The sequence below is a fragment of the Lampris incognitus genome, chromosome 16 (assembly GCF_029633865.1).
Source record: "Lampris incognitus isolate fLamInc1 chromosome 16, fLamInc1.hap2, whole genome shotgun sequence".
In the NCBI taxonomy this organism is placed as follows: Eukaryota; Metazoa; Chordata; class Actinopteri; order Lampriformes; family Lampridae; genus Lampris; species Lampris incognitus.
The window spans coordinates 35,493,051-35,506,744 of record NC_079226.1 but is presented as its reverse complement, the minus strand read 5'-3'; the positions used below and the strand labels follow the sequence as shown (position 1 = coordinate 35,506,744).

At 44.7% G+C, this 13,694-nt stretch overlaps 1 protein-coding gene across 3 annotated transcripts in view; it reads right to left on the bottom strand.

Moving 5' to 3' along the window:
* atrn (attractin) overlaps window positions 1–13,694 on the bottom strand; it is a 224,120-nt gene that overhangs the window by 150,947 nt on the left and 59,479 nt on the right. For all 3 annotated transcript variants that reach the window (XM_056295270.1, XM_056295271.1, XM_056295272.1), the window contains exons 11-13: window positions 11,606–11,690; window positions 5,443–5,669; window positions 622–743 (exon numbers count right to left, since the gene is read on the bottom strand). In XM_056295270.1, the coding sequence (XP_056151245.1) occupies window positions 622–743; window positions 5,443–5,669; window positions 11,606–11,690 (434 nt within the window). The remainder of the gene's footprint in view (window positions 1–621; window positions 744–5,442; window positions 5,670–11,605; window positions 11,691–13,694) is intronic.

Sequence of the window (13,694 nt, the reverse complement as noted above, 5' to 3'; positions counted from 1 at the left end):
GAAACTATTTAATGAAATAAACTTATTTAGTACATTGGTGGATCAAATGCACGGTTAAGATTTTTACTTTCTGAACATGGTTTTGCCAACTCTGTACCATACTACTCATATCCTCATAGCTTCTGAATCCCCTACAAACATATTCCTCCGCAGTGTTGGTTTGGTGTTGTTGCAGCAAGCATTAATTCTATAATAGTGCACATCTGTATCTTCATCCAAATAATTAGCTCATCTAGGAAATGTGCTCTATTGCCAGATTTTGATGCTGACAGGGTGCTACTGCTGAGTTTGCACACCTTGTACATATGTTGCTGCCACTCTTAAAAGCTTTATTTATAAACTCATTTTTAAGGGTCCATTTTATTTTCATTATATTCGTAATTCCATCTTTTTGATGCACTTTCCTGTTGTTGCTTCAGCTCAATCACACAAGGATCATTGAAATTCTGCCATTTTCATGTAAACTAGTGTATGTTCATCGGCGAATGAGGAAACGTTACACTGGTAGAATCTGGCACAGAGTTTGATGCGACATTCCCTCCCATACAGAGAAAACGTCACGGGGGCTTTTGGTTCAACTCACATCCGGCTGAGGGTTGTCCCAGCTCCCAGGTCCCTTACCGTGGCAGAAGTACAGTTGCTTCCCAGAGACACACATTGGAGGGAACACCACTGGCAGCCGTTGGTGTTGGCGGTACAGCTGTAGCAGTCTGTATACTGGTCGCACCTCTCATTATCAGCATCTGTGAAAGTTGAAGGCATGCATTAGAATGTTCTATTCTAGACGTCCGGGTGGTGTAGCGGTCTATTCCGTTGCCTACCAACATGGGGATCGCCGTTTCAAATCCCCGTGTCACCTCTGGCTTGGTCGGGCACCCCTACAGACACAATTGCCCATGTCTGTAGGCGAGAAGCCGGATGTGGGTATGTGTCATGGTCACTGCATTAGCGCCTCCTCTGGTCGGTCAGGGCGCCTGTTCGGGGGTGAGGGGAAACTGTGGAGAATAGCATGATCCTCCCATGCATCACTTCCCCCTGGCCAAACTCCTCATTTTCGGGTGAAAAGAAGCAGGTGGTGACTCCACATGTATCGGAGGAGGCATGTGGTAGTCTGCAGCCCTCCCCGGATCGGCAGAGGGGATGGAGCAGCGACCGGGATGGCTCGGAAGAGTGGTGTAATTGGTCAAGTACAATTGGGGAGAAAAGGGAGGGGGGATTAAAAAAAAACAAAAAAAACCATTCTATTCCGCAGCAAGAAAATGACACAATCCATCATTTAATAAAATGCTCCCTCTGGCAAATGGGTGCTGTTGTGTAAGTACAACTTATAATGGATTGCCGTTTTGTAAGTACAACTTATAATGGATTGCCGTTAAAAGTTACGAATCAACATGAGACCTCTTTTTGCAAAGTATTTTTTCCATCTGTCCATCCACTATCTAAACTGCTTCTGCTTATCCTTACTCAGGGTTGCAGGGATGCTGGAGCCTATCCTAACAGTCATTGGGCAGGAGCCAGGTCCAGCCCTCAGGATTTTTTTTTTTTTTTGCTACCTTTTTTTCACTGTTATTTCCTATAAGCCTATACCTTTGGCCATCACAAATTGATAATGAGCACCCCCAACTCGGGGCCGTTTGGTCTCAGGATACTCAAAAACTCTTTTTTGGGACATGTTTCTGGCAAAATGATGTAAATGCAAATATTAATGTACTACAATTGTAATTGCTGGGCCTGACCGGGCCCCATTGGTCAAGGCCTGGCCACCAGTCGCTCGCCAGTGAGCTCCCTTCCCAGCTCTGACTCCAGGAGGGGGCCCCGGTTTCCCTTTTCCGGGCGAGGTGCTGTACAGGTGCATTTAAAAAAATTAGAATATTGTGGAAAAGTTCATTATTTTCCGTAATTTAATTCAAAAAGTGAAACTTTCATATATTCTAGATTCATTACACTTAAAGTGAAATATGTCAAGCCTTTTTTTGTTTTAATCTTGATGATTACGGCTTACAGCTCATGAAAATCAAAAATCCAGTATCTCAAAATATTAGAATATTACATAAGACCAATCAAAAAAAGGATTTATAATACAGAAATGTCGACCCTCTGAAAAGTATGTTCATTCATGCACTCAATACTTGGTCGGGGCTCCTTTTGCACAAATTACTGCATCAATTCGGCGTGGCATGGAGGCAATCAGCCTGCGGCACTGCTGAGGTGTTATGGAAGCCCAGGTTGCTTTGATAGCGACGTTTAGCTCTTCTGCATTGTTGGGTCTGGTGTCTCTCATCTTCCTCTTGACAATACCCCATAGATTCTCTATGGGGTTCAGGTCAGGCGAGTTGGCTGGCCAATCAAGCACAGTAATACCATGGTAATTAAACCAGGTACTACTAGTTTTGGCACTGTGGGCAGGTACCAAGTCCTGCTGGAAAATGAAATCAGCATCTCCATAAAGCTTGTCAGCAGACGGAAATTTCCTGGTAGATGGCTGCACTGACCCTGGGCTTGATGAAACACAGTGGACCAACACCAGCAGATGACATGGCACCCCAAATCATCACTGACTGTGGAAACTTCACACTGGACTTCAAGCAACTTGGATTCTGTGCCTCTCCACTCTTCCTCCAGACTCTGGGACCTTGATTTCCAAATGAAATGCAACATTTACTTGCATCTGAAAAGAGGACTTTGGACCACTGACCAATGGTCCAGTTCTTTTTCTCCTTAGCCCAGGTAAGAGGCTTCTGATGTTGTCTCTGGTTCAGGAGTGGCCTGACATTAGGAATGCGACACTTGTAGCCCAGTTCCTGGGAACGTCTGTGCGTGGTGGCTCTTGATGCACTGACTCCAGCCTCAGTCCACTCCTTGTTGTTTTGTTTTCTCCGTTTTTCTTTTTTGTGCGAGTAATGTCCGCAAGTTCTTGAAGCTGCTGTGTACCAAAGTCAAATTCCTCATGTGCATTGACACACTTGGCCAATAAATTTGATTCTGATTCTGATAAAGTGCGGGAAAATACTCATTTATGACAAGAATTTTTCAAGCCGATGTTTTTTTTTGTGTGTCTTTTTGGGGTTGTTGTGGGTGATATTTTAAAATAGAAGGGCAGCAAGCCTGAGAATCTTATTTTGCCACTTTCTCCTTTCTTTCAGCACACTCCTTCACAAATGTAATACTTTTCTGACTATTTTATGCACTTGTAGTACCTTAACATTTGCATTTACATCAATCTGCCAGAAACATGTCCTGAAAAAAGGGGTTTTGGGTCCCTGAGACCAAACGGCCTTGAGTTGGGGGTGCTCGTTATCCTCTCCTGATGGCCCACGGTATAGGCTAACAGGAAATAATAAGTGAAAAAAAAAAGGAAGCAGAAAACCTCCTGAGGGGGAGAACTGGCTGCTGGCCTATCTGTCTCTTCTCAGCCAGCATGAGAGCTTTCTGCTGGGAGAACTGGGCCAGACGTCTGGCAGACAGAAGGAGAGCCGGGGCCTTGCCGGTATTAAATTTACGTGAAAAGATATTCCAAGACACAATTTTCATCTCCCAGTGCTTCTGTAGGAGCGGACCCCGGAAAATGAGACCGGCCACACTGGGGAAACGCAAGATATTTCCATGGCCGTGACAAATGGCAAATGGCAGACGAAAGAGAATTCTTGGTAGGCGGTGGGAGAACCAGTCCTGCTGTCCCCACTGATTATACCTTCCTCTCCTTCCCTCAGTACATATGCACAAACACAAACGCACACACACACACACACACACACACACACACACACACACACACACACACACACACACACACACACACACACACACACACACACACACACAGAAGTACGTGCAAAGAAACATACTTGCGCAAAAGAGTCCGCGTGCAGGAAACACACTTGCACACGCACACATATGCAAAGTCATGCACACAGACAAATAATGGAGCACGGACAATCTTCATAGAGTGCATCCTCGGCATGTTGACTGCATTTCACACACTCCGATGCATGCACGCAGCCTGGTGACAAATTTGATTCCATTTTCAAATAGCTGGCTTGGGAGACTGGGATGGCAGTCCGTGACAAACAAACTGTTTCAGTCTATGCGGGCCACTTGAAATGAAGATGCCGTGGGTTCAGATGAGGACTGCAGGAAAACAGGGAAAACAATCGAGACAAGGAAGAAAAAAAAAAGCCCCTTTGTTCAATTTGCACGGCTTCCGAGTGATGGTGATGGATAAGAAAGTCGCTCGAGAGACGATGTGCAGAGAGAGGGGCTTCAGTCACCCGGGTTCTCCGTTTCGAGATCACAATGGAGCAGTTCACCCAAGTTCATTAACCGCCGCCCAGGGAATATTTGTTTCACATTTATTTTGGGTGCTGCGATGCACTAAGCCGGCACTCAAATCTGGTGTTTCTGCTTAATGTGCTTAGATTTAATGCTGTGCTGTGGAACTACAATAGCCATGATTCACTGCATTCGTGATTTAGAGAATGGCGGTGATCTAAATGCAGGTGTTCCTTTGAATCACACCGGCAGTGCCAACACATTGAATAGGAAGAAATTTAAATTAAAACATAACTTACACAATATATCCTCTAGATAAACTGTTTTTTTTATATAAGCTGTATACTATATTTACTTCGGAAAACCAGAAAGAAAATTGAATGAAATCATGATAGTCAGCAAAGGAGAAACTGCAATTTAGCTATCGCATGCTTCATTGGCTTACAACAAATTGAAAAACTGTGCCGTCAACTGGAGCTGGAGCTGGAGTAAAGATGAGGGTCTGAGCTTGCCAAACACAATGTCAACAAAAACATAGCCAAAAATATAGATGACTTAGCAACATGCATTGAACCCACCACACCCAACTGACAACATTTAAGGACTGATCATTCAATAAATCAATCAATCAATCAATGACTGGATTGATTTACTGTAATCCATCATCACTTGTTGGGTGACCTCAGCTGATCTCCCCCCATACTACCCTAAATACCAGTGATATTACTGCAAAGGAGGGGGTGTTTGTTTGGCTTTCTTATCTGGCATTGCATTCATGCTCTCTTTGACTCGATGCAAGATCACATTGCGATTCGACGCCAGCAAGCAGCATTAAGTACCGGGGCACTGGAACCGGCCCTGTTATATGTTGCTGAGGAGTGACTGGCACATTAGACTGTTGCTTGTGTTTATTGCACTCGCAAACCATCTGTGCTGCAGCAATAATGTGCTCTCTCATTACGCAATTACACAATAACCCTATTGAGTTAATGAGGCTGGCATTAATCTCAAACCACCAAAACAAACAAATAAATAAATAACTACATAAATAAGCGCACACATAAAAAAAACAAAAAAAAACAACTTCATAGGCAGTCTAGTTTGTGCTTATCTGAAGGTTGAGCGGGACTTCCCGAACTTGCAAACCACCTGTAGCAAACACTGGCAACTTACACGATCTGGTTTTACAGGAGGCCAGGAGCTGCTGCTGGTCCTGTGGTACACCGGGGCCGCTCTCCCAGGGCTCGCAGGAGCCCTTGGTTGCATTCCACTGGCAATGAATCCCAGGCCAGGCCTGGCTGCAGGAGGCCGGGCTCGAGAAGGCAAAGCAGCTGGGAGAGGTGTACACCAACATGTCGCTCAGCAGCAGGCTGTTGAAGCCCCCGAACATGTACACCATTCTGGAAGAGGACATCAGATGGAGACAGAGAGAGAGACAGACAGACAGACAGACAGAGACAGAGAGAGGGATGGTAGAGCAAGAAAGACAGCGAGAGAGAGAGAGAGAGTTAGATATTAAGGTTGACAGAGAAACAGGTACAGCAAGTGAGCGACAGAGCGCAACACAAACAGAGACACAGGCATAAAGGTAGAACAAGAAAGAGCAAGAGAGAGAGCAAGCAAGAGAGAGAGACATGCACAGAGACAAAGAAATGGATAGCCAGGAAGACAGAGAGACAGACAAACAGAAAGAGACAGACAGTAATAGACAGAGAGAAAGCAAGGAGAGGGAGAGAGAGGGAGAGAGAGAGAGAGAGAGAGAGAGAGAGAGAGAGAGAGAGAGAGAGAGAGAGAGAGAGAGGAGATGTTAAAATGAAGGGCTTCACAAATTCAATTTGACAGAGCCGATACAAAGCAACAAGAGAAAGGTGAGATCAAGGCGATACCAGAACCACAGGAAATAAGACAAGCTGAGCTCAGCCCAGCGGTCTCCCCTGCTTGCAGCGGTCTCCCCTGCTTCCAGCCGCCTGCTGTTAGGAGAGCGTGAGGAGTGTTGAGGGAGGAGACCTCAGTCGCTGTTGCATTCGCCTGCTCTCCGAGCTTCAACTTTCCCCTCAAGAGCATCTTAAATTGCCTACAAGCGCTCCCCTCCCTGGCTGCTACCTGTGTGGATGGACCCTGACACCCCCGCCCCCCCTCCGAGTTCAGCCCCGTTACCCCTCCTGATCACAGAAGACTTACTTCAAACCGGACTTCCTGCTGAGTGAGGGGGAATGGGGTGGGGGATAGGGCGACTCATGATGCTCTCCTCTTTATTTAGAGGCAGTGAGTCAACTGAATCCAAGATGGAGGATTACGATAGAATGAATGGATGATACATTGGAACAAAGGATATACACAATTACCCATCACCCATCCATCCATCCATCAACAGTATACATTCCGTTGTCTGTTTGCACTATATATATGTTGTCTTTACACTGGAGATACCACCAGACACAGCAGAGGTCTGCTTGTTGCCGGGGTGTCCGCACCAATGAAGATCTTAACAAATCACTGCAAATCTTCTGTGCAACTCAAGTCATTCTGATAACAGGCCATGATGACTGCACGCACGAGTGAACTAATAAATGGGCGAAGGAACGAACATATGGGCGTGACTGGCCCAGACTGACTCAAACAGGGATGGCGAATCGAGTTAATGGCTCACACACTCTTGACAACAGAATGTATAATTTAATGTGGATCTAACCACCCCCGTCACAATGTATTCATATGCCAGCCCAAACCCGACGTGTTATTTAGGATCGCACACAGGAGATTTTGCACAAAGTGGTGAATTATGTTTTTTTTTTTAACAGTTTTCCTGGCAGATAGTGCTGTCCCTGGCATTATGCTGTGCCTGTGTATTATGGTCCTTCTGTCCTAACGCTACGTGATGGGTTGATTTCCTTTCAATTAAGGAGGCGGGTTATCTTTTTGGATTATTATTTTATTTTTAAAAATCAAAAACCTGTACTTTCAGTGTCTGAAGACACCTGAAGAAGTGGGGCTGATTCTTCACTGCATCAGTAGTGTCATGTGACACCGTATCCACAATAAACGGCTCCGAGAATAAATAATTCTTCAAGATTGAAGGTATTCATTCCTACACTGCACTTAAAATGTTGACTCGAGGGCGCTTCCGGTGGCTCACCTGGTAGAACACATACAACATAAGGATGAGTCCTTACCGCAGCATCCTGGGTTCGACTCCGGTCCGGGCCCTTTGCTGCATATCATCCCCCTTCTCTCTCTACCTTGCCTTTCCTGTCTCTCTCTCTCTCTCTACCATCTTTATCAAATAAAGGCAGAAAATGCCAAAAAAAAAAAAAAATGTATAAAAAAATCAAAAAACAAAAACCAGTCGACTGGGGCTGAAGATGGGAGTAAAATTCATAAAATGCATAGATCATGTCTCATTTCAAACTGAAACTCTGGAATTATTTCCTGTAAACTCAAGCCCGCCACCTTGCTGAGCATGTGCAGTATGTAGTCGTGGTACACGGCCATTTCCCAACAGCTGAAGAATGTGTGTGTGAAAAATAGTCTTTTATTAGACACAGAGGGGAGTTGAAAACTCGCACTTCCAGTGTTCCTATTAGCAAGTGAGGGCGATGAGGTATGCTGTCAACTCTGTGTGTGTGTGTGTGTGTGTATGTGTGTATGTGTGTGTGTGTGTGTGTGTGTGTGAGTGTAAAATGTTTGCTTAGCACGTCAGTTTCACTGTGGTATATCATTATGACCGTTTTGGATTTTCAAAGTTTAGTAACTTTGTGTGTGTGTGTGTGTGTGTGGGGGGGGGGGGTACAGACCTGCCGCTCCCTGAATTCTCCTAAAATTGCATATATTTGCATTAAAATTCGTATTACACCAATTGAACACAAAAAAAGCTTCAATAAGATCTACCTAAAATGATCATGAGCGGTCAAAACGACTGTCTTGTAATTTGCACGTGATCGTGTGCGTCATGTCACTATATACGACGTGTGTTGGTCGCATCATTTCCTTCATAAAGATCATCACTCTGTCCTAGAAACCAACTAGCATCCTCCAGTGCAGAGAAGTAGTCTAAACTTGATTTCTGATTATTTCCAACATGTCTGGTTACAGACGCGGTTACAGACACACCATGACTACTTCCGAGGCGTTGCTGTAGTTACAGGTGCTGGACAGCGGCCATTTTAAATTTTTTAAAGTTATTAAAATACTAATTTTGGTGTCGGTTAGTTTCCTAACAGACATACTAACATATCAAATGCATTAATATCTCAACTGGGTATTTATCTTGACAGAAATAGAGTTTGAAAACCGTGGCGGTCATTTTGACCGCCCATGGTCGTTTTAGGTAGGAGTGAAATCCTGGTCGTTGTAGAGTTAAGAAAGCACACGATATGAAGACACACGGTGTCTCATCCCACTAGTGAGCCACCTTTACACCGAGTGAACTGTAAAGCAATCTCAGGGGAGCAGAAATTCTGTTTTAAAAATGACCACAGTCCAGCGGATGCCAAAATACCAGACGGTGTTGTTACACCCACGCTGCCAACAGCGCTGCAGCCCTCCTGCACGGTTTTATTAACATAAACATTCACGTTTCACGGACAACACAATAAACAACCAGAGAGCTGCGGATTGTTCCGAAAACCTGTAATCCCGCCGCTCTGATGGCCGAGCGGAATAAACCGCCGTTCTTGCAACCCGCTCGTCATATGGCTGGGAGGTTCGTATCCCAGACTCGCCGTGACCGGTCCCGGCCAGAGCATCCACGGGAAGGCATTCATTAGGCCACCCTTACCCGATGGATAGTCGGTGTAGATCGGTGTAGTGTTTGGGGACTCGTCGTTCTCCAGCGACCCCTCTGGCCCATCCAGGCGCCTGCAGCCAAGCAACTGAAAGCATTCCCCCTACGTCTCCTTCGCGGCCTAAAGGTAATGCAATCCATGCGAGGCTTCAGCGTGTAAAATAGCGAGAGCAGCCGACAGGAGTTTGAAGGAAGCTGGTGTTACGACTATCTCCTTCCTGTGGAAACGTGAGCCAGGGGAGTTATTCGACAAGAGTTACGGCCATATGCCATTGGGTTAATCGGGTGGGATGAGGGGAAAACTAGAAATAAATTGAAAAAAAAAGAAAATCTGTAATCCTACTGTATATTAAAATGAACTTAATATATACGTATATACACTACCGTTCAAAAGTTTGGGATCACCCAAACAATTTCATGTTTTCCATGAAAAGTCACACTTATTCACCACCATATGTTGTGAAATGAATAGAAAATAGAGTCAAGACATTGACAAGGTTAGAAATAATGATTTGTATTTGAAATAAGATTTTTTTTACATCAAACTTTGCTTTCGTCAAAGAATCCTCCATTTGCAGCAATTACAGCATTGCAGACCTTTGGCATTCTAGCTGTTAATTTGTTGAGGTAATCTGGAGAAATTGCACCCCACGCTTCCAGAAGCAGCTCCCACAAGTTGGATTGGTTGGATGGGCACTTCTTTGAGCAGATTGAGTTTCTGGAGCATCACATTTGTGGGGTCAATTAAACGCTCAAAATGGCCAGAAAAAGAGAACTTTCATCTGAAACTCGACAGTCTATTCTTGTTCTTAGAAATGAAGGCTATTCCATGCGAGAAATTGCTAAGAAATTGAAGATTTCCTACACTGGTGTGTACTACTCCCTTCAGAGGACAGCACAAACAGGCTCTAACCAGAGTAGAAAAAGAAGTGGGAGGCCGCGTTGCACAACTGAGCAAGAAGATAAGTACATTAGAGTCTCTAGTTTGAGAAACAGACGCCTCACAGGTCCCCAACTGGCATCTTCATTAAATAGTACCTGTTAGAGCCTGTTTGTGCTGTCCTCTGAAGGGAGTAGTACACACCGGTGTAGGAAATCTTCAATTTCTTAGCAGTTTCTCGCATGGAATAGCCTTCATTTCTAAGAACAAGAATAGACTGTCGAGTTTCAGATGAAAGTTCTCTTTTTCTGGCCATTTTGAGCGTTTAATTGACCCCACAAATGTGATGCTCCAGAAACTCAATCTGCTCAAAGAAGTGCCCATCCAACCAATCCAACTTGTGGGAGCTGCTTCTGGAAGCGTGGGGTGCAATTTCTCCAGATTACCTCAACAAATTAACAGCTAGAATGCCAAAGGTCTGCAATGCTGTAATTGCTGCAAATGGAGGATTCTTTGACGAAAGCAAAGTTTGATGTAAAAAAAATCTTATTTCAAATACAAATCATTATTTCTAACCTTGTCAATGTCTTGACTCTATTTTCTATTCATTTCACAACATATGGTGGTGAATAAGTGTGACTTTTCATGGAAAACACAAAATTGTTTGGGTGATCCCAAACTTTTGAACGGTAGTGTATATATGATTTCCTTTTCACCGAATATAAAAACATTAATTTTCACTGATAGGGTCAGCAGTCGGGTATTCGAGGCTAGCAGGAAGCACGCACACTGGCAGCTACAGTAGAGGAAACAGAGATTTTAAAACTTTAAATTATGGAGTAAAATAAAAAGGAAATAAAAAGGAAAATCCTTTACATGGCCGACCATCTGCCCTTTCTGGATCTGGAGTGTGGGTCCATACGAAGATCACATAAAGCCAAACGCCTGCTTAATGTATCATAACTTATTCCATCTGATGGATGCTTTTACCTAACGCACCACACAGCAGAGTGTATTGCAGTAATGTATTTTTAAAACTCGCGTGGCCCCAGAGGGAATTGAACCTCTAACCCCAGCCGTAGAAGCGTCACATTTCCAGCCGCATTACATGAGACCACCACATTAAAACAAAATCAAATATGACAGTTCCGTTGCCTGCCAACATGGGGATCGCCGCTTCGGTTTCCCCACCACCAAAAGAAACATGCATGTTCAAGTTAATACTCCTGTCTGTGCCCCTGAGCAAGGCAATGGGAAAAGAACTGGAGTTGGTCCCCCCCGAGTGCTAAATGACGGTGGCAGCCCACTGCTCCTAATTACACAGATCCCAGTTAGGATGGGTTAATTTGCAGTAACCAAATTTCCCCAAGGGGACTAATAAAGGAAACATAAATGACTGGTTGTCGTTCATTAATTCATTCTCTCTACCATCTCAACACAATTTGGTATTGCTGGGGACTGGAGCCTACCCCAGCAGGCACGACAAGGCAAGGTGACTCCCTAGACAGGTTTTTGTGATTAGTTATGTGTTGTTTGAACACCAAGGCCCTGGACAGGTCTTCATATCCATCACAGGGCCCACACTCACAATCAGTCACACTCACATTCAATCCTATGAGCAATTAACATTCTACTAATATTGTCATCATCCTCATCATTCTCATCACTATTACCCGTCACTGAAGACTGCAGAGTGGCCAAATCGGTTCACATCGTGGTGGAGGTCTGGTCTGGGAAGAACTGTCCACTCGTCACATGCTGTAAGACACACAGAGGTCGAACCCTTCACTTACTTCCAGATCTGAAACATCTTTTAGGCATCAGCAAATACAGCTGAAATGTGATAATGTTGTTCCCTGTGGGTAAAACTTTTAGACAAGACTATCCCATAGCCTAGAGGTCACAAGTACGACCCCTGGGATAGTTAGTGTGTCCCTCCTGGTGACGCATCCTAAGGGGAATGTATTGTACTTATTATGGAGGGTGCTGGTCCTGGCAGACCTTCAGATCCTTATAGTCATTCTGGTGAATCATGCGCATGATTTAGTTTGCATATCTCACTCATTTCTAAATACAAAGTGTGTAAAATGTGCGATAGGGTGCTTTCAGCTTCTTCAAGGGGATTTGGAACTGCGGGTCAGCAATGCTTGGAAGAAAAAAAAGACGGTGTGAGAACGTCAAAGTGAGCAATAAAGTAACACAAAATACTGACTGCAGTCCATCACCTTCATACTGTACAGCACACTCCAAGTGCAGTGAATTCAGCTACAACAGATCAACACTGCCCTCTGGTGTACCAGATGGGAATAACCAGATGATATTGACAGGGCAAAGCGGGGGGGGGGGGTTTATTACAGTGCCTCGACCAATCGTCAGGACAGCCGACAGCCCTTAAATCCTACGCTCTAATTGAGTTCAGCTTGTTGAGGAGGGGCAATTAGTCCTCGGAGCACTGCCCATCTCCACCGTCATTACAAGACAATTACAGAGGTGCCGCTCCGCCAGTGTCCTTGCAGCTGTTTGGCAACAGGGGGAGGCAGGAGCAGCGTCATGCCAGACTTTTCTGTTCAATTACAGAGTCGGGGGGGGGGGGGTAACAGATTAGCAGGGTAGAAAGAGGTCACAGATGCTAAAAAAAAATAAAATTAAGAAAAGTTTTTTAATTGACAGAGTTCAAGCTTGTATACAAACTCCCTTAGGAAAATGTGAAATAATCAGCAGTATATAGAGTGTGTACTTTGGAGTAAATCCCATGATGTCATTCAGTAAAGGTACACAGTGTATGATTGAGAGTGTAAACCAAGAGAATTTAGCGCATTTAAATACGCTGCTACCTTCCGTCTTAGTTTTTCCGCCAAATAATGAGCTGCCGAGCTGAAAGGAGATGTTTTGCTGGGACTTTCACTTCTATCATGCAACTCTCCTTGTGAACAAAGCTAGTCGTGCAGAGATCGCTGGCCCCCCAGAGATCCTGAATTTATTCCCTGTCAATCATCTCATAATGATGCAAGACGGGGAAAAAAAAAAAAAAAAAAAAAAAAACACCGCCAGAAAATTTTTTAAAAAAAACTCTCAGGGCCACAGGGAATTTGCTGTTATCTTTCAGACAGGCTGCAAAATCCCATCAATGACAAGTTTGAGAGCACCAAGGGAAAAAAAAAGCAGACTCCAGTTTGAATGCGGTTTGCATCCGACAAGCAAAATATGGGTGCCGTTATTGAGTCTGACAATAATGTTCAAACCCCGGGTGAAAGATACCAGAGGACCTCAGAAGGCTTCAAGGTGCTCTAAATGGCAGCTGTGAACTTGTCACTGAAATTGAGAGGGGAACAAATTTTACCCCGGGAAAGTTAACTGACCACATGCGCTGCTTTCTCAGCAATACCACAAATCAACCCTTCTTCAGTTGGTTGTTCAACAGCTGCACCAGACCGATTCCTAGACTGGCTGTACCTCGCTCAAGGGGATTTCAGCAGTGGTTACTGGCAGAAGGGAGGGTTGGATTCGCTATCCCCACTCAGGCTCTCACATGGAAATGGGGCAAGACTGTTGCCACCTTGGTGATATGACCTACACAGCATGGTCTCAAGCATGAGGACAATAGTTTGTCAAGTTTTTTTTTGTTGCTTTTTTTTGGGGGGGGGGTGGATTTTCCCCCCGTTTTTCTCCCCAGTTGTACTCATCCAATTACCCCACTCATCCGCGCTGTCACGGTCGTTGCTCCACCGCCTCTGCCGATCCGGGGGGGGCTGCAGACTACCA